The 21,226-nt window shown below is 36.8% G+C and overlaps 4 protein-coding genes and 1 long non-coding RNA gene across 5 annotated transcripts in view; 4 read left to right on the top strand and 1 right to left on the bottom strand.

Annotated features, from left to right (window-relative positions):
• LOC129939218 (electron transfer flavoprotein subunit beta) overlaps window positions 1–21,226 on the bottom strand; it is an 80,907-nt gene that overhangs the window by 51,379 nt on the left and 8,302 nt on the right. The gene's annotated exons all lie outside the window — the stretch shown is intronic.
• On the top strand, window positions 7,152–7,798 carry LOC129939221 (uncharacterized). Its single transcript, XR_008780521.1, has 3 exons — window positions 7,152–7,531; window positions 7,595–7,684; window positions 7,743–7,798. It is a non-coding gene; the product is annotated as an uncharacterized LOC129939221 (long non-coding RNA).
• Window positions 7,825–8,439, top strand: LOC129953747 (ankyrin repeat, SAM and basic leucine zipper domain-containing protein 1-like). Its single transcript, XM_056067168.1, has one exon. The coding sequence runs from the start codon at window positions 7,825–7,827 to the stop codon at window positions 8,437–8,439; it is 615 nt and encodes a 204-aa protein (XP_055923143.1).
• Window positions 8,459–8,941, top strand: LOC129953739 (GA-binding protein subunit beta-1-like). The gene has a single exon (XM_056067154.1). The coding sequence runs from the start codon at window positions 8,459–8,461 to the stop codon at window positions 8,939–8,941; it is 483 nt and encodes a 160-aa protein (XP_055923129.1).
• On the top strand, window positions 8,933–10,604 carry LOC129939215 (putative ankyrin repeat protein RF_0381). Its single transcript, XM_056047145.1, has one exon. The coding sequence runs from the start codon at window positions 9,037–9,039 to the stop codon at window positions 10,402–10,404; it is 1,368 nt and encodes a 455-aa protein (XP_055903120.1). The 5' UTR covers window positions 8,933–9,036; the 3' UTR covers window positions 10,405–10,604.

The raw sequence follows: 21,226 nt of genomic DNA, 5'->3' as shown, positions 1-21,226 counted from the left end.
GAGAATACACCAGTGGACACTACTTCCTATGAAATACTATAACTTTTTGAAGAGTTGCAGTTGAAACAAGCCTTCACAAGTGTCTAATAAGATAAATTAAAAAAAAAAAACTAAGAAGTAAATGAAAAAATGGTAAAATATTCTCGGTCAGCCATAAAACGACATAATTATTGGCACACTGTGTCTTTTCGGAGCCAGGCCTATAAGGAGCGGTTTTATCTGGCTCCCCATCCTTGGAGTTATACTTAGGATCTGGCCCTCCAGGTTGGAGGTTGTGTGTCGGGGTTACTTCCTGGCCACGTAAAAGCTTTCATAGTTGCGAAGCACCAACAAGCCTCCGATACGGACGGATTTACTGTTGACAACCAACGCAAACGAATAAAGGACAACAAACTTCGGACATGCACGTGGAATTTTAGGTCCCTTAACAGACCACGTGCGGCCATAGAATTAGCGGAGGCCCTAGACCGATATAAAGCAGATATCACCGCCCTCCAGGAAATACAATGGGATGGGCCGGGCAAAAAGAGGATGAAAAACTGCGATATTTACTATGGTAACTGCTACCGGCTTCGTCATTGGAGCCAGACTTAAGCAACAAGTTCTGAGCTATAGGTGCATCAACGAGCGCCTCATGACCATACGCATCAAGGCTAAATTCGGCAACATTAGCCTGATATGCGCGCACGCCCCCACAGAAGAGAAAGACGACAACACCAAAGATATGTTCTTCGAGCTCCTAGACAAAACATATGAGCAGTGCCCTAGCTACGATATTAAAATAGTCCTGGGCGATTTTAATGCCCAGGACTGCATGACAACACTTCCGACAACGGATTCAGGCTCATAGATTTTGCTGCGGGGCGAAACGTCATGGTAGCCAGGAATCATTTTCCACACCTCAACGTCCACTTGGACTTCTCCAGATCAATCTACCGTCAACCAGATTGACCATATTGCAATCGACGCTAGACACGCCTCTAGCATTATGGATGTCCGAACTTTCCGAGGAGCATCGACTCGGATCACTACCTCGTTCTAGCCAGATAGGGAGATGCTGGGAGAAGGTACATCGTCGAACGGCTACAATCGCCAGAGAACGTCAAATCCTTTTTCGGCCGAATTACAAGTAACCTCTCTCGAAGTGCTCTGCCGCCAACACAATGTATCGAAAACCAGTGGCAACATTGCCAAGATGCAATCAGAGTTTCAAGCAGCCACCAACAAGGAACCCCTGGTTTGATGAGGAATGTCGGCAGGCAAATGCAGCCAAACAACAGGCACCCAAAGCGGCGCTGCATAAAAGGACAAGAACTGCTCATGAGCTCTAAGAGCAGAAGAGGCGAGAGGAACGCCGACTTCTCAAAAGGAAAAAAAGGGCATGAGAAGAGATGTTTCAGAGGTTTAAAAGCAGGAGTGAAGTTCGAAAGTTTAATGAACAGGTGAAACGAAATTCAACATAGACGACGAAAGCCAACAATCCGCCCTCCCGACTTAGACGAAGTAAAGATTGCCATATCTAAGCTGAAGTCTAACAAAGCCACTGGAGCGGCTGGCTTAAATGCCGAGCTCTTTAAAGCAGCTGTAGATAAGTTGGCTAGGAGATGGACCAACTTATCTGTAAGATATGGTTGGAAGAAAGCATGCCCGATGGATGGAATCTCAGTATTGTTTGCCCGATCGTGAAAAAAGGAGACCCTCTAAACTGCACCAATTGTAGAGGAATAAGTCTACTTAACAACGCCTATAAAATCTTGTCTGCCGTAACATGTGAAGGTCTAAAGCTCATCGTCAACAACCTGAAAGGTCCTTATCAGTGTGGTTTTAGACCAGGAAAGTCCAAAGTCGTTCAAATATTCACATTCCTGCCAAACTCGTCCGTTTGTGCAGGATGACCATGGAAAATTCACGCTGCTCCATAAAGGTTGGAAACAACTTAACAGAACCTTTCGATGTCAAAAAAGGTTTTAGACAAGGTGATGCACTAGCATGTGATTTTTTTAACATCGTACTTGAAAGAATATAGTGCAGAGCTCACACGTCAGCACTAAAGGCACTATCTTTCAAAAGTCTGTCCAATTACTAGCGTATGCTGATGACATTGACAGAATCGGAAGAACTTAGCGTGATGTCAAAGGGGCTTTTGTGATTATTGAGGCAGAGAAGGCAAAAATGGGTTTAAAGGTTAATGAGGGCAAAACAAAGTAAATGCTGTCGTCAAGAAAGGACATATAACACCGACGTCTTGGTCAAAACGTCACCATCGACAGACTTAACTTTAAAGTAGTCAAGGACTTCGTCCACCTAGGTTGCACTGTAAACACAGAGAACAACACCAGCGCTCAGATCAAACGCAAAATAACTTTTGCTAACCGCTGTTTCTTTGGACTATGAAAGCAATTGAGTGGTAAAGTCCTCTCTCGAGGGACCAAAGTATTGCTATATAAGACCCTTATCATCCCCGTCCTGCTATACGGTGCCGAAGCATGGACTATGACAAAAGCGGATGAAAGCACCTTGTGTCGTTTCGAGAGAAAAGTTCTTCGTATGATCTACGGTCCCGTATGCGTCGAAAGGGGGTGGAAGAGAAGATGGAACGATGAGCTGTACGGGTTGTACAGCGACGTAGACTTAACCAGAAGGATAAAAGTCCAACGACTAAGATGGCTGGGTCACGTAGAGTTCAAGGAAACCAATGCCGGAAAGTCTTTGAATCCACACCCACAGGACAGCGCAGTAGAGGAAGACCGCGAATCAGGTGGCGCGCACAAGTGGAAAATGACCTCACCCAACTTGGAGCGCGAAACTGGAGACATCTAGCTGGGGACCGAGCTAGATGAAGAAGCTTGAGTGGTAAAGTCCTCTCTCGAGGGACCAAAGTATTGCTATATAAGACCCTTATCATCCCCGTCCTGCTATATGGTGCAGAAGCATGGACTATGACAAAAGCGGATGAAAGCACCTTAGGTCTGTAACGAGCCGCTTTGCCTGTGTGGGGTCGTAACTGGCTTAATTGAACCCGTAGCTCAGCGGTTTCGAGGGTTCTTCGACCCAGGACTCATCACAAAAAATAAATCCAGTCTAGCATCCCGGTGGTAGCGATGCGCGAGATATTTACCTTAACCCTCCCTACCTGATTGTCTTCCTCGCTAAGAACAACCCCATTCCTCGGCTTCTTTTCCTTACCACTTCTTCCCCATTTTCCCTTTACTCTCTCATCCCTTTAGAAACAAAAACTTAAGCCATCGTCTTCATGGTTTTAGGCTTCATAAAAACTCTATAGCATTTCTTTTTAAATAACAATATATTTAAATGAAATATTTAAATTTTAAAATGTTTTAATTTTAATTCGTTAAGTGTATACACATGTATATACGTAGCAAAAATTAAATTTAAAATTTACAAACAAATTAATTTATTACTTCGAAATTTGTATTTATTTTACAACTAAATAAATTAAGTGGCAATCATACGCCAATCAAGCAAAACCTATAATTGATTCGACAAGAATCGTCTTCGATTTCGTTTCGCGGAACGTATCAAATCAAAAGATTTTCGTGTTTGACTAATTATATTTTCACCACAAATTTAATTTAAAAGAAAACTATACGTATTATTAATCGGCTTCGAACTGCATTAAATTTAACGGAGGGGGTTTTTTTGTCTGCGCCTAGACACTCTTTTTTTTTATAATTCATTTTTATTAATTCATTCTTAAACCTATCTTAAAGCTAGACAAAAATTCATAAAACTAGCCTAATTATCCATAACTTACAAATAACTTAATGGTCCCATACGGACACTCTAAGTTAAACTCTAACACTTAAAACTAATGCCTTTCGGCCCTAAGATCTATTTTACTTCATTTAAATTTCATTTCATTTATTTTTGTATTTATTAGAAAATTTGAACAAAAAACTAATATCAATATCCTTTTTTTATTTATTTTTACTTACAAACTACTTAAAGTTAGGTCCTTAAATAAAACTTAAAGCTAACTTAAACTCCCTTTTCTACCTATAAACTACTTTAAACTAGACCAACCACAGCAGCAAATCTAACGTTTTCGTTTTTATATTTTATTGTCTTTTTTGTACGTTTTTTAATTTTTTTTTGTTTTTTATATTCCATGTTTTTTTTTTTTTGTATTTTTTTTTTGTGCCACCATGCCTATTCTACTTAAAACTAAACCCTAAAACTATAAATCAAGTATGTAAGTCGGCCAAGGCTTAAAACCCCATCCCGACTACCCACTATCAAGTACCAATAGAAGCCACCAAAACTGGTTCTCCTGCTTCACCCTATCAGTTCGGTCCCGCTCGGACACAGCCCTACTGAACCGAAGGAGCTCTGCTCCGCCTTGTGCCATGACGTCCCGATTGTACAGGAGTCGCCTATCCACGGTTCTTCGTCTGACGTGGTAGATTAACGGAACTGCCAATCTATCCTGTATCAGACCGCATTTGTCTAAAAAGAGGAATGCCTCTGGTGGAATGAAGCCGCTCAAGCGTGCACTTTCAAAACACTCGTCGTTCGTCACTGGCTTTATGGCGGAGCTCAGCTAAGAGCTCCTCCGGTTCCGTGCAGGAACTTATGCCCTTCAAAAGGACCGTCTTAAATTTCTAACATTTAGGTGTGTAGCTGAAGAACTCAGCGGTGGCCTGTTTGAGCACTTCTTTAAGTAATTTGTATTCGGCCAGTGAGAAGCACTGTACCGAATACCGCTTTTCTTTTTCATTCAGAATATTGATTAAAAATATGCCCTTAGTGGCCGACTTACATACCTGTTTCAAGTCTTGCAGGTCAACCCCGTAGGTCCTAATTGGTGGCACCTTCTCCTTCTTGGGCTGTGGTTGTTTTTGGTGTTGCTGCTGTTGTTGCTGCTTCTGCTGCTGTTGTTTCTGCTGCTGCTGTTTCTGCTGCTGTTGTTGCTGCTGCATTGCTTTAGTTGAGGTTGATGGGCCCTCAACATTTGGGCCTGTCACTGCTGCTGGCTTCTTTTTATTTTGCTCCGCTCCTGTGTTTTTGGGAGCGGGCTTGGGTTGTGGTTGTTTTTTGCTGCTGTAGTTGTTGTTGCTGTTGTTTTTGCGCTGCCTCTTCCTGTTGGCGCGCCTCTTGTTTGTGTCTGAGTGCAGTGAGGAGGGGCTCGATTTCCTCCTTGAGCTTGTTGAGGCTTTGCTCGAACTGGCTGATGGCTGCCTGTTTGGTTTGCAGGGCCTGCACCAGTTCGGTTTCATCTTGGAGGTCCGCCATTACCTCCAAAGCCTTCGTTGGCGGCGGGACTGGTTCTGGCTCCGATAGGATTAAATAAATATTCGGGGACCTGAAAAGCCCCTCCCCACCTTCGGATACATATTCAATTTTTTCAGACTCGGCGTAGTCATATATTAGAGAAAAGCTCCTATCTCGTTGATGGTTCTCCACTTCACCAACACACGAATCCCAGTTTTTATCCAACGCTTCTGAATCAGCGCGGATTAGCTATTTTCGAGGTCGCTTCGAGAGAAAAGTCCTTCGTGTGATCTACGGTCCCGTATGCATCGAAGGGGAGTGGAGGAGAAGATGGAACAACGAGCTGTACGGGCTGTACAGCGACGTAGACTTAGCCAGAAGGGTAAAAGTCCAATGACTAAGATGGCTGGGTCAGGTAGAGCGCATGGAAACCAATGCTCCGGCCCGGAAAGTCTTCGAATCCGCACCCACAGGACAGCGCAGTAGAGGAAGACCGCGGATCAGGTGGCGCGCACAAGTGGAAGGTGACCTCACCCAAGAAATGTCAAAATCGAAGTTGTCATTTTTTTTGTTTACGTTTTGATTTGGCTGTGCTTTGTGTTTTTTTCTCGTGATTTAAAAAAATTAAAATAAAGTTATTTTCCCAATTTGTTTAATTAAATAATTATAAAATAAATTAAAATAAAGTTATTTTCCCAATTTGTTTAATTAAATAATTATAAAATAAATTCGTCACACTTTCATTCCAATCATCTGAAGAGGAATCCGACGAAAAATCACTATCGGTGTCTGAACCACTAACATTTTCATTAAGTATTATCTTAGCAATCACTTGATTTTCCATTTCAATAATTTTTAATAATATTTTTCAAAGTAAAAACACAAAAAATGAAAAAAAAAATAAGCGAGAAACGAAAAATTCACACAATTTTCAATTTGTTTTGTTTTTTTCTTACAACTGACGTTTAACTGACTGTTCTAACTTGATCTGACGTTTCTCATGAAACTGTGCTGTTCGGTGCTGTTCTGATCTAGACAAAACCTCGGTGAACACAACTTATCTTTACCGAGTATGTGATAGTTCCTGATTGACTATCTTTTGTAAGAAAGGGTGGTACAATTATAAGGGCCGATGTTAAATGTAAACCACAATTAAACGTCAAGTTAACAATGTCAAATGAATACTCAATTTGAAAAATGGAAAGGTACACAATCGAGATACGCGTTAAAGTTATTCAAGCTTATTATGAAAAAAGGCGTTTAAATCAAAATGCAAATCACTATGTGATTTGTTCCGTCAATTTAATCGTTCAAAAGTGTGTACAAATTTGAAAAATCTTGCAAAAATTTGAATGCATGCTCGAATAACTCATACTGCAAAATATTGTTGCTGCTCGCAATAGTGTGGCTGAAGAGCCGTCCACCTCAACTCGTTGTCGTACGTTGATAAACCTTATGCAAAAAGATATGAATTTACACGCTTACAAGGTGCAATTGACTCAAGAACTACAGTCTCTTGACCATTTTAAGTGTCGTCAATAGTCAGAATGGTGGCAAGAAATGGCAAAAGATCATCCACTTTTCTTCCAAGAAAATCATGTTTAATAATGAGGCACATTTTCACCTCAGTGGATTCGTCAATAAGCCGAATTGCCACATTTGGTGAAATGATAATCCAAGTCATTATGGGAAAACCAATGCACCCATAAAGAGTGAATGTTTTGTACGACACGATGTACTTTTCCAAAATCAGGCAGTTACTATGAATGGTGTTCGTTATCTTGAGATGATAACGTACTTTTTATGGCCCAAATTCGATGAACAGGACGGTTCCACTTACCACACAGCTAACAATGGCTCTTTTAAGCAATAAATTCAATGGTTGTGTTATTTCACGTGGTGGCCTTGTTAATTGGCCGATAAGATCACGCAATTTGAAAACTTGAGACTTTTTCCTTTGAGGTTATTTCAAAGAAAAGGGGTACATCGTTAATTGAACATTGAACCTCAATTATAGCTACATGGAAAATTTGGTCCATTGGATCGAGGTATGCCACCGAGGTCGCGGCTAACATACTTTGATTCCACACCGATTTTGTTCCATACATACTTGAACCAAATTGAACTAATTGTATCAAATTCGGTACACTTGTATCGAATTTTTCATCCCTGATTAGCACTTCTTGATTCTGGAACTGTCAAGCCTCAAGAACCATCAACAATCGAAAACTCTGCAGGAAAGTTATCAACTGACCAAAACACTATATGAATAAATAAAGTGTTTTTGATCAAAAACATAGTTGGTATTCATTAAATTTCTAAGTACATATACATAAGTCTATATTGTATTGTACTATTGTAGTTGGCTCCGAGACTCATTTCAGTCTTTCGAGGAACATAAGAGGATCTAAAAGCGTTAATAGCTGCAGTGGCCCTTAAGCAGAACCTAAAGGTACGTGAATTTAAACAAGGCCTTTCCATATTTATATTTTAAGAGCTACCATTCACAGTGCAGAGGTTTAAGCGAATGACGAACTGGTTAAACTCAAAACCCCATTGCTGTAAACTTTATATCTTAATTAGACACCAACAATGAATGAAATAAACAGGAAACTGTTACAAGCTGTTGAGTACGGAAAAGTGGAAACTGTAAGGGATTTATTAAATCAATATGGCATCGGTGCATCCGAAGCAAATGGATATGTTCTTCTTCGTAAATCTGTAAGTTCAGGTTCAAGGTGCCAAAAAATAACTGAATTGCTTTTAATCAACGGTGCAAAGGCCAACAGCAAAGGAAACGAAACACATCCTTCACATACTCCACTGCACTATGCTGTTGGACGTGGTGATATAGAAACTGTTGAATTGCTTCTGAATTATAATGCTGACATTAATGTAGCAAATGAAAGACGTGTGACTCCCCTAATGTTAGCTATCACCATAGGCAACGAAAAAATAATTGATATTCTTTTTGATAGAGGAGCATACGTGAGTGCTTCCTGTATTCATCTGGCAGTACAAAACAGACAAATTACTGAAAAACTATTGCAACTCGGTGTTTCTGCAAATTGTACTGATTATTCAAATCAACAATTTACTCCTCTTCTCAGTGCAGCACAATATGTTGAAAACTCCTCGGTTGTTGAACTGCTTTTAAAACATGGAGCAAACGTGAATGCTCCAAACTGCATTGCACTTAGCATCTAAACGTGGTCATGTTGAAACAATGAAAGTGCTGTTGAGAAGCAATGCCGATGTCAATGCTCGTTGCAAAGATATGTTAACTCCACTTTACCTGGCTGTACACGAATCTCAGACCGAAGCGGCTAAGTTATTGATGAATTATGGCGCCGACATCAATCTCGAATTCAAAACCCAAGAAACTATACTTAGCTTAGCTGTTTCAAAAGGATTATCCTTAATAGTCAAAGAAGTTCTTAAATACAGCCCAGATAAAAATAATGCGAGCAACAAAAGTGTACTTGCAATTGCAGCAAACAAATTGGAAAATGACTATTTCGAAATTGCTATTGTTCAAGACCTTATGAAATACGGTTTTTCTGTTGATCAGAATGACGTTGTGATTTTAATTCCAAGAGCCATCAAAGCTTCATATATTTACATTTTACAACATATTTTTGATCATGGACTTCATTTGTTATGTTATGAGGATGCCAATTGTAACTTCCTACACAAAATGTTGAGATAGTAGAACTATTTCTTACCCATGGATTTAATGTTGATGCAACAGACAAATTGGGGAAACGCGCTTTATATTATTCAGTTAGGAATTCAGATGTGGTTATGACTAAATTGCTGCTATCGCACGGAGCTAGTGTTCAAAAAAGTCCGGAGCTGCTTAGGATTGCTACCAAAAATATTTGTAAGGATTTAGTTGAGATTCTGCTTCAAAATAAAGCTGATATTGACGCCATTGATGAGCACGGAACGACAGCATTGCACTTGAATGCTTCACAGAATCTATTTTTCAGTTTAATAGATCTGAGCTACAGTGTTAATAGTTTTGGAACGAAGGCCGAAATAGCCAAAATGCTCCTTAGCATGGGTGCAAATGTTGATGCTAAGACGAAAGACAAAAAAATAACTGCACTTCATATTGCATGTTCTCAAACCAACCCAGATGTCGTTAAAGTACTTTTAGAATACAAAGCAAATGTTAATTGTCTTGTCGGAGATGTTTCACCATTGATGATTGCTGCAAAGAGGGGTAATGCTTCAATTATGAAAATGCTCATAGCAAATGGGGCTTCCGTTAATTTAAAGCGAAATAATGGCGATTCAGTTCTCCATATTTTAGCAAGGACAAGTCATACAGATGCGTTGAAGGTTTTACTTGAAAACGATGCTGACGTGTATTCCACAAACTCTGAGGGTCAAACGCCACTTCACTATGCTTCATGTAATCCCAATGACGAAATAGCTTCGCTTCTCTTGCAAAACATGTCTCATAGTGATTTGAAGGACAACGCGGGTAGAACACCTCTTGTTTTGGCCGTTAAATCATGTCACACCTCGATTGTAAAACTACTGCTCGACTTTGGATCCGATATTAATGTTGTGCTTAACGATAATTACACACTATTTAAAATTACGCAAAATGTTAGAACCCCACAAATGTATATTAGCGACGACGAAGACAATGATTATTATGTTGATAGATATTGTTATAATACTAAATACTTCGCAATCATCAATGTTCTAAAAAAACACACAATAAAGTTAAGAATTGCGGGTTTATATGTTTCAAAAAGAAATATTAATTTTCTGCGTAACAATGAGGAATTTGATGATTTCTTATTTGATTGTGAATGTGAAATAAATAAAATAAAGCAAGAGAAAATTGCAAATAATAAAATAAGTTTGTACGATATTTTGACGAAAAATATCCATTCATTGGCAAACTATGCAAGAAATGCAGACGTAATACAATATTTTAATTCAGAAAACTATAAAACAAAGTTCGTTATATATGCTCCTTTTATTGAACGAAACTTCAAGAATGGTTATAGAAGGCGTTTATTGCTTGAACAGGGACATATGTTTTTCAAATGTTATTTAAAGTTGCCAATTGATTGCTCTGAGCTCATATTGACGTATTTAAGTGATGCTGATTTGGAAAATATAATTAATATTGTATCAAAGATGCCTTAATCAATCAAGGATTCACTTCCATAATACATAGTCCTTTTGAATTCAATTTAAACTCAAGGAAATATTTTTGTATGCAATAAATAAAACCATTGAATATTTTTGTATAAATATAGCTATCACAATTTTTTCACGCTATGGTATTTACATATTTTGCCCTTACATATGTCAAAATAAAATTTGTTTCGAATCATGTGATAAACTTTGTATTTTATTTATATTTACTTGAAAGTTCATCCAGAAGATTTAGAACATCTTGCTTATAGTTGTTGATGACATGTTAAAATAAAGTTTTTTATTTATTATTATTAACACATCTTTTTAACTATGTTTAATGAAACACTGTTGCTTCTTTATTAATGAACTTCTTGTTCGCTAAGCTAATTTTGTTTATTCTATCGAAATATTTTTTTAAAGTTAGGATTAATGTTAACTAATCTGCATTTGATTTTTGAATTTTTTTTTAAACTCTTTTACAGTATTCATTAATAATTTTCTTTTACAAAATAAATTATTGAGTGCTTAAATCTAGTTAAATTAGTTTCTAATTTAATATTGTTAGGAAGGCAGTTAAAAATTTGAATTCCTTTATGAAATAACATGTTTTGTGTTCTATTATTTCTAAAAAACGGTAAGTGCAAGTAATTATTATTTCTAAGATTATATGGGCGCAATTTACTCCTTGTTATCAGTCTTCTTTGTAAATAAATAGGCATTAAATTATTTTTTACTTTGAAAACAAATATTAAAGTATTCATTACAATTCTTTGCTTTACAGAAAGCAAGTTCAAGGAATTTAACATATAACTTATAGACGTATAACGATTACAACATAGGACTGCTCTCATCCCCTTATTTTGTAAAATTTGTAATTTATGAAGCATTAATTCAGACCCCAATAATAGTATTGTCGGGCAATACTTAAAATGTGGCTGTATAATGGAGTTATATATCTTGATTGCCATAGAAATACTAAGCTTTTTTCGTATTCTTCGAAAAAAACCGATTTTGTTTGCAATTTTTACTTGCGACATATAGGAACTATATGGCAAGTTTTGCATTCGTGCAAAATTTCGAACTCGAGATTTTAATCAAACATGACATTACGATGGTAGAGAAGTCAAAAAAAGTGGGTCCCGCGATTCCGTCCGGTCGGTTTTGCCGGACGGTCGATTGAGTTCAAACTTGGAAGTTAAGGTTTTGAGCAGATTCGCGTTAGGCGTTTTTTTTTCATTTTTTTTTAAGAACAAAACTAACAGTGGCCCCATACAATTTTTTTTGGTCAAAAACAGAAAATTCGAATTTTCTCAAAAACAAACCGATGGATTTTTTTTAAATTTTCTCTAAAATTTTATTTTTTAACTTGGCTTCTTTTTATAAGAAAACCATATTTTTGTATTGCTCAGGAAAGGTACCGCTCATAGAACCGTTATTTTGTTTTTTAATTTTCTCAGCAACTTATGATCCGATTTCAATAATTTTTTTTCTGAATGACCTCTTATATTGCCTTAACAATATTTGATTATCAAAAGTGCAATTTTTTATTGTTTGGATTTTTAAAAAAAATATTGAATTTTATTTTTTCAAAATTCGATATCTCGAAAACGGGTCAACATTTTTTTACGAAATTCAAATGTATAGCGTATATTAATAATCTCTAAACAATTGCGTACCAAACATATTTTTTAGAACAAAATTTAAAAATTTTATATATAAAAAATTAATTTAAAAAAAAACCGCTCTAACGATTTTCAAAAAAAAATTTTGAAAAATCAAATGCTTTTCTATTTATAAAATGACATTTAAATTTTTGAAGACAAACTTATTTTTCGGGTGAAATTTCGAATCTTAAAATAGTTTTTTTTTAATATTTTAACTGTGCATGAGCCCGAAAGAGCGCATTATTTTAACAAAATTGTAATTACATTCCTAGCTTTTATCTAAATTAGTGCATAGTGCAAATTCATCAACCTTCATATGGAAGCTCTCTAAGCCTAGTACATACTTGTGAACCATCTCGTGAACCCATACAAATTTCAATTTTTGGTTCACCCGTGAACTTGTTCGTGAAGCTGAGTGGAGAACAAAGTGGAGAGTTTTCGTTCACGGGCAATTCACGTGCAAAATGTACGGAAACTGTTGGTGAAGCTTTGACATTTGGTTTCCGCATGTTTACAACGTGTACTCACAAGTGTGTACCAGTGAGCAATGTCAAAAGTTCACTTTCTCCACTGGCGAACGTTCACTTCACGAGGAAGTATGTACTAGGCTTTAGATCAAATAGAATGAAGGAAATTGTGTAGACTTTTTGGGTCGAAAATTAATTATCTCCCTTACTCTGTTGGCTGCTTATGGGAATGGAAATAATATTTTTTTCTCGCTCCCTCTGAATTTCTCCACTTTCGATACTAACGCCACGCCAACGACTCGGTATCTGGTCGTCCTCAAAGTTTCTGCTCATGAGAGTACTATGGTTTTCATATACAAAGAACGTGCGGTTTTTTGACAAATCAAATGGCATTTATAACTTTGAAGAGAAACTTATTTTCCAGGTATATTTTTAAATCTTATATAAGTACTTTTTTAAACAGACTCTTAGCATACAGGAGCAAGTTCGTGCGACCCAGTCGTGCATTTTATTTTAGAAAGCATTTCAAAATGTTTTTTTTTAAATTTAAATTACAATCAATAACTATTCCTAAGTATTTGGTTTCTTGTACACATTCAAACTCATTTATTTTACAAATTATTTTATTTCCTGGCAATAACATTATTTTAGTTTTTTCTGTGTTTAATTTTAGTTTATTCATATTTAAATATTTTTGTATGTTATTAATATCCATTACCAATTGTCTTATACTGTTTGTTAAATCATTATCTTCAGCGTAAAATAAACCATCATCAGCAAATAGTTTTAATTTATAATATTTTAAAACACTTTTTATATCATTAATATAAATTACAAACAATAATGTACCCAAAATTGAACCTTGTGGCACTCCTAAGTCTGAATCTAATGCATCCGAATTTACTCCATTAAACTTTACAATTTGTTTTCTTCCTATTAAATATGACTTAAACCAATTAAACTCAGTTTTTCGTATTCCGTACCCATACAATTTTTTTAATAAAATCAATCTATCCAACGTTTCAAATGCCCTTTTGAGGTCGATAAATACTGCTGCAATTTTCTTCTTTTTATGTATCGTTTCCTTCCAATCTGCTATGACATAGTTTAGAGCTGATTCACAAGAGTGTTTTCGTCTAAATCCAGATTGCTCATCAATTATCAGATCATTTAGCTGTAGGTACTCTTCTAATTGAATTTGAACAATCTTTTCCAGCTTCTTTTAATACAGAGAAGCATGTTTATAAGGCCTATAGTCTTCGCATTTCTTTGAATTGAATATTTTTTCCACTGGGGTTATAACGGACGATTTCCAGGAGCTTGGTAATTTTCAAACGAATAATTTATTATGTTTAATAGAGTAGGGCCCACAATCGCAAAACTATCTTATAACATTTGTTTATTCATGAAATTGAAATCATTTTTATTAGGCATCATTTCAACTATTTTTAAGAGTTCTTCTATTGATTTCCCTTTTTTAATTTGAAAGAATGTTCACTATTTAGCCAAAGGTTTGACCATGCAACTTTCGGTATTTGTTAATTTATTTATTACACTTTTAATAAAAAATTCATTGAATTTATTGGCAATTATTTTCTCATCACTTATTTTGTTCCCATTAAACTCAACACAATTAGTTTCTGTTACTTTTTTAACGTTTTCCACATATTCATTTGATCACTAGCCCCATTTAACTTATCTTTCATTAATTTTTTTATTTATATGTACTAAAGTACCCCCCTATAGTAGCACAGAATTCGATTTATAACAAAAATTTGTTATTTTTGAGTTATATAGGAGTAATCTGCAACATGTATGGTTACAAAACTGTTTTGATCTTGTAAATCGAAAATATTTGTAACATTTTGATTTAACTTGTTTTTAAACTATTATATTTCAGTTAAAGTTGTTAGTACAAAAATACCAGTTGTTGCTTAGTTATTATTAAAAAGTTGGTTAGTCGAAGGTTGTAAAAAAGTTCAACCTAAACGGTGATTTTTTAAGAGCTTGAGAACTTTTTTAAAAAAAAACGCATAAAATTTGCAAAATCTCATCGATTCTTTATTTGAAACGTTAGATTGGTCCATGACATTTACTTTTTGAAGATAATTTCATTTAAATGTTGACCAGGGCTGCGTCTTAGGTGGTCCATTCGGAAAGTCCAATTTTTGGTAACTTTTTCGAGCATTTCGGCCGGAATAGCCCGAATTTCTTCGGAAATGTTGTCTTCCAAAGCTGGAATAGTTGCTGGCTTATTTGTGTAGACTTTAGACTTGACGTAGCCCCACAAAAAATAGTCAAATCGCATGATCTTGGTGGCCAACTTACCGGTCCATTCCTTGAGATGAATTGTTCTCCGAAGTTTTCTCTCAAAATGGCCATAGAATCGCGAGCTGTGTGGCATGTAGCGCCATCTTGTTGAAACCACATGTCAACCAAGTTCAGTCCTTCCATTTTTGGCAACAAAAAGTTTGTTAGCATTGAACGATAGCGATCGCCATTCACCGTAACGTTGCGTCCAACAGCATCTTGTTGCGAGGCAAGAGGAGGTGTGGAGGTGGGTGAAGTGGAAGGGTAGGATAAGGATGAGGTAGGAAAAAGAGATAGGAAGATTTGGAATAGGTTAGGTGGGATTGTTGAGATCCGGGGGACGCGGCCTGCTTGCGGTGCACGGCGTCAGCTCGTCGGACGGGGGGGATCTTGCCCCCGAAACTCAACCTCGCCTGCAGACAAAAACATAAATCAGGCCAAGGAATGAGGAAAAGGAGGGAAACATAAACGGACGGACTATTGGCACATCAGGGCACTGCGGATGTTAGTGCAGTGAGGCCATTACCCACCCTACCTTTAGGTATCCGCGGCCAGTTTTGGATACCCCCAATATTGTTGGTCGACGATCGGGTTCAGGTCATCCTAGGTCCATGTCCACTCCGCTACCCTCGACACCCCTGAAAAAAAGAACTTAAGCTCTCATCGTTTCGCTTGGGCGAAACATAAATAAAACTTTTTTTCTATTTCCGGCGTTTCTGTCCGAAGTTTAATTTTATTTAATTGACAGCTTAATCATCAGATTTACAAACAAAATAAATTAACAAAAAAATTAACATCAAAAAAACAAGAAAAAAAACTGGTAACAAAAAAAAAGCCGGGTTGGTAGTCCTACGTCTTTATTTGTTTCTACCTTTGCGTAGAAGTGCCTTTTTTGGTATTTGATTACGGAGCGAATGCGACCGATTAACGGAGCCCTAATTCCCTATCCCTAAAGAGCTCTCAGGAGGTATCTTTTAGGACCCTATACAACAAAACTTACGGGACCGAACACGAAACTCACACCAACCGTTTTTTTTCACAACTCACAATTAAATATAAAGAAAAAAGAACAAGAGTATGGGAATAAACAAAAAAAATAACTTCCACGCCGATGAATTAATTGACGAATTAATTTGTTGAATTTCAAAAAAAAAACTTAAATATAGGACAATCACAAACATAAAAAGATCCACCGGGTTGGTATGAAGATAAATCCGATATGGATATGTACGTATATGTTTATATAATTTATAAATTGATTGCTTTTTTCTCCTTCAATTTGGTTCCCGTCTAAATTTCCTTTTCTTTCAAGTTATTTTTGTTTTTTATTTCCTTTAATTTCAAATTTTTCTTCTTTGGGTTTTAGTTTTTAAATTTTATTTAATTTCAAATTTGTGTTCAATTTTTAATTTTGTTCACTTTCAAAATTTTTTTGAATTTTATCCAATTTCAAAATTTGTTTGAATTTTTATTAAATTTCAAATTTTTTGTTTTTTTTTTTGGGCGGCGGCCCCGCTCTCCATAATTTAATTCGGGCCGCCGGGAATCAAACTATTATAAAAAAAAATAATCCTAAGTAAATTCCTATTCTTCGCTAAATTAACAGACTCACCACCTTTACTTGTTGTTTGCTGGGTTCCTTTATCCAAAATTGTTGGCACCAATTAACATTCCACTTATTACACTTTCTTAAATAGCTTTTCTTTCCTATAAGGAATTAATTTTTAAATATATTTGCGTTTAAAACAAATTAATAAAAAAAAACTAACTATTTTAGAATCTGGTGGTCCAACTGTTTCTTTTTTAATATTTGAATTTAATTCTACCACTATCACTCACTTTTTAATCCACTGTGTGGTAGATGGCCAAATGAGGGAGGGCTGAAATTATCATCCCACAAACACCGGCAAAAAAAAATATTCGGATGATGTATTCTATCTCTAACAGGAACACATCATCCGATCCACCTATCCATACATATACCCCCAACCAACATCATCACACTCAAATAGTGGGAAACCACGTAGGTATTAGAACACTTCCAACAGAATAGGGGTATCAGTGTCCCAAGAACTAAGGGTGTGTTCCACGGTCGAAATCGGAGAGACCTGTAACACCGAACCACATGAAACCAGAACAATTAAAAAAAATCCATACACATAATGTCAAAGTAACCACAAAACGTATGAATACGAATCACCTAACCACTGCAATGACATGCATTAAACGTCAATACTGAAAACTAAACACGGACATAAAACAAAGTTTTATTCACATGCAACTTAACCATTCAACCAACTTAAACGACAATACACCAAACCCAGATCTCTTCCGGAACGCACCCATTACTTTTCCATGGAATTTCTTTCCACTGAGTTATGGAGAGTTTCCATGGAGAGCAACAATGAGGCAAGTGACAGCTAAATAACAAAATAAACAACATCCAACGAGTCAACAACTTTTGGGTAAGTATGAAATTTATTTGTTTCTTATTTAACTATTCTTTTTTATTTTACTACCTTAGGATTGAGGATGCGGTTAATGGAAGGCATCCACAACAATCTTTGAAAAAATACGGTCCAATGATTCCACCAGCGTACAAACCACACCAAACAGTGCATTTTTCGGGATGCATGGGCAGTTCTTGAACGGCTTCTGGTTGCTCTTCACTCCAAATGCGGCAATTTTGCTTATTTACGTAGCCATTCAACCAGAAATGAGCCTCATCGCTGAACAAAATTTGTCGATAAAAAAGCGGATTTTCTGCCAACTTTTCACTGAAAATTCGACGTTGTGGCAGATCGTTCGGCTTCAGTTCTTGCACAAGCTGTATTTTATACGGTTTTACACCAAGATCTTTGCGTAAAATCTTCCATGTGGTCGAATAACACAAACCCAATTGCTGCGAACGGCGATGAATCGACATTTCACGGTCTTCAGCAACACTCTCAGAAACAGTCGCAATATTCTCTTCTGTACGCACTGTACGCATTCGTGTGGTTGGTTTAATGTCCAATAAAGTAAACTGAGTGCGAAACTTGGTCACAATCGCATTAATTGTTTGCTCACTTGGTCGATTATGTAGACCATAAATCGGACGTAAAGCGCGAAACACATTTCGAACCGAACACTGATTTTGGTAATAAAATTCAATGATTTGCAAGCGTTGCTCGTTAGTAAGTCTATTAATGATGAAATTTCAAAGCATACTGAGCATCTTTCTCTTTGACACCATGTCTGAAATCCCGCGTGATCTGTCAAATACTAATGCATGAAAATCCTAACCTCAAAAAATCACTCTATATTTCTAAGCTTCTGTTTTAATATTTCCAGGCTTAAACGTTGTTACATCTGAAATAAAATATACCCTGGAAATTGTTTTATAACAATATTATAATATATAATTTTTGTTGTTACAATGAATTAATATTATGTTTAAACAAATTGCGGCCTTAAAATATTACTTTATAATAAATTATAAATTGATAATTTGATAATTTCAACTCACGAAAAAATGCTTTTTCACAGTAATATTTTAAAAACGTCAATACATCAATCTAATCGAGTGTCAATTATTTTGTTTCTGTTGTATAAGTTACATAAATATTTTTATAATGAAGGTAAAACTAAATCAAATATGAATGATATAAACGTCATTTGGATATTTACAACCCCTTGCATGACAGTCCAACGCACTTTTTTTTTATATAATTCATTTTTATTAATTCATTCTTAAACCTATCTTAAAGCTATGCAAAAATTCATAAAACTAGCCTAATTATCCATTACTTACAACTAACTTAATGGTCTTATACGGACACTCTAAGTTAAACTATAACAATTAAAACTAATGCCTTTCGGCCCTAAGATCTATTTTACTTCATTTAAATTTTATTTATTTTTGTATTTATTAGAAAATTTGAAAAAAAAACTAATATCAATATCCTTTTTTATTTTTACTTACAAACTACTTAAAATTAGGTCCTAATATAAAACTTAAAACTAACTTAAACTACCTTTTCTACCTATAAACTACTTAAAACTAGACCAACCACAGCAGCAAATCTAACGTTTTCGTTTTCGTTTTTATATTTTATTGTCTTTTATGTACGTTTTTTTAATTTTTTGTTTTTTTTTGTTTTTATATTCCATGTTTTTTTTTTAATTTCTTTAGTTTTTTTTTTTGTATTTTTTGTGCCACCATGCCTATTCTACTTAAAACTAAACCCTAAAACTATAAATCAAGTATGTAAGCCGGCTAAGGCTTAAAACCCCATCCCGACTACCCACTATCAAGTACCGATAGAAGCTACCAAAACTGGTTCTCCTGCTTCACCCTATCAGTTCGGTCCCGCTCGGACACAGCCCTACTGAACCGAAGGAGCTCTGCTCCGCCTTGTGCCATGACGTCCCGACTGTACGGGATTCGCCTATCCACGGTTCTTCGTCTGACGTGGTAGATTAACGGAACTGCCAATCTATCCTGTATCAGACCGCATTTGTCTAAAAAGAGAAATGTCTCTGGTGGAATGAAGCCGCTCAAGCGTGCACTTTCAAAACACTAGTCGTTCGGATAGAACGCCCCGAAAATTAAATTGTTGGTCGAAGACATAGCTCTTTTAATGTGACCTCGAACGAGTTTTATCACGAAATTGTCAATTCTGTTGATTCGAGCCCCGTTGTATAGGACCTCGTTGGAAAATTAATGCACATAAGAAGACTCGGCTGTTCGATATAAGCCGGTACAGCGTCGTAAACACTGCCGTTCGAACACCCGAAACTTCTCCATCTGGGAAGGGGCAACGTTGAACCACACAGGACAACCATAAACGATCATTGGCCGTATGAGGGCCATGTAGCAAATTACCTTCACTCTGGGGTCAAGCCGACTGCTAAAAAACAGCCGTTTCGTCAGAGCGAAGGCTCCTCTGGCCCTGGTCAGAGCAGCATTTATATGTCTGTCGAAATATAAATACTGATCTAACCAGATACCGAGGTACTTCACTACACTTTTGCTCAATAATGGCTGCCCGTGAAGATCAACGATGACCATTTTGCGCCAATTCTTACACGTATCCCTCGTGGCCCTAACCAACGGAGTCCGAAACAGAATTGTCTCCGACTTCTGGACATTTATTTTCAGTTTCCAGTCGTCGCAATATCGCTGAATCTTGTCGAAATCACGCTGCAAGAGAATTCTAATAACCTCAACCTTTCGGGCCGTTCTGTACGCAATTAGATCGTCGTACACAATTGCCTTTGTAAGACTACCTATCAGATCGCTGGTGTAAATGCTGAAGAGAATCGGCGAATTCACTGCTCCCTGTTGAAGACCATTTTTAATTGAGAATGTTGTGGTAGAAGTTACATTGCCACTTTTGACAACAAACTTTCTACCGTTAAGCATATCATAAAGTATATACAATAATGGCTTGCTTATGCCAAGCCTGCTCAGTTTTAGGTAAAGACCCTCTAACCATACGGTGTCAAAGGCCTTTTCCAAATCAACCAGAACAGCACCTGTGCATTGTTGTTTTGATTTATTCCATTGGATATCAGAAACGAGTTCAGACGCAGCATGAATTGTGTCATGTCCCGCCTTGAACCCGAACTGTTTATCCGGAATTATTTTGCTGATGCTCGGAAGAAGACTTATCGACCGAAGATTTGACGGGTTGGAGTTGTCATTTCCCTTTTTCGGGAGAGGATGAACCACAGCGGTCTTCCAATGCACTGGATAATATGCATTATTCAGTGCATTGTTGAAAAGTGTGGTGTAAATGTCAATTGCTTCTGTCGGTAAATGTCTTAGTACAACGTTGGATATACCATCGACACCTGCTGACTTTTTGTTTTTTATTGAATTGAAGATGAGCTGAAGCTCAACCTCACTAACAAGGGACTTGGTCCCGTTTGCTCGGCGATTATGGCATTTGCCAAGGAATCGTCATTGAACCGCATCAAACCTCATGATCGCCAATGTGTGATATCATTACGGAGGTAAAAGTGATTAAGTAGGGCTCTGTTTTCCAGGTCGTGGTTGGGACGAATGCTAACATTCACCTTGTACACTTGCTGGAAAGCAGCTCCCACCGCCTCCACTTTTTCCTTCGGATCTTCAATTATGTAAAAGTCATCGTCAAAGATGGCTTCCTCTGGATCTATTTGCGCTGTCCTGAGTACGTCTCTGTTCTCTTCGGTTCTTTGGAGTTTCAGACTGGGAAGGTCATTATCGTTTTTTTTCCTGAATATCTTGTTGATTTTGGGGAACATACTAGGGTCACTCGAGTTAACTGACCGGATCTTGCGGTCCCAGTACTTGTTAATTGATAGCCTGTAGTTCTCCTTAATCAACGGATTGACATTTTTTATTGACGACTTCAGTGT

The sequence above is a fragment of the Eupeodes corollae genome, chromosome 1, assembly GCF_945859685.1.
Source record: "Eupeodes corollae chromosome 1, idEupCoro1.1, whole genome shotgun sequence".
Classification (NCBI taxonomy): Eukaryota; Metazoa; Arthropoda; class Insecta; order Diptera; family Syrphidae; genus Eupeodes; species Eupeodes corollae.
The sequence above is the reverse complement of the archived record's forward strand: the minus strand, read 5'-3'. Positions and strand labels throughout refer to the sequence as shown.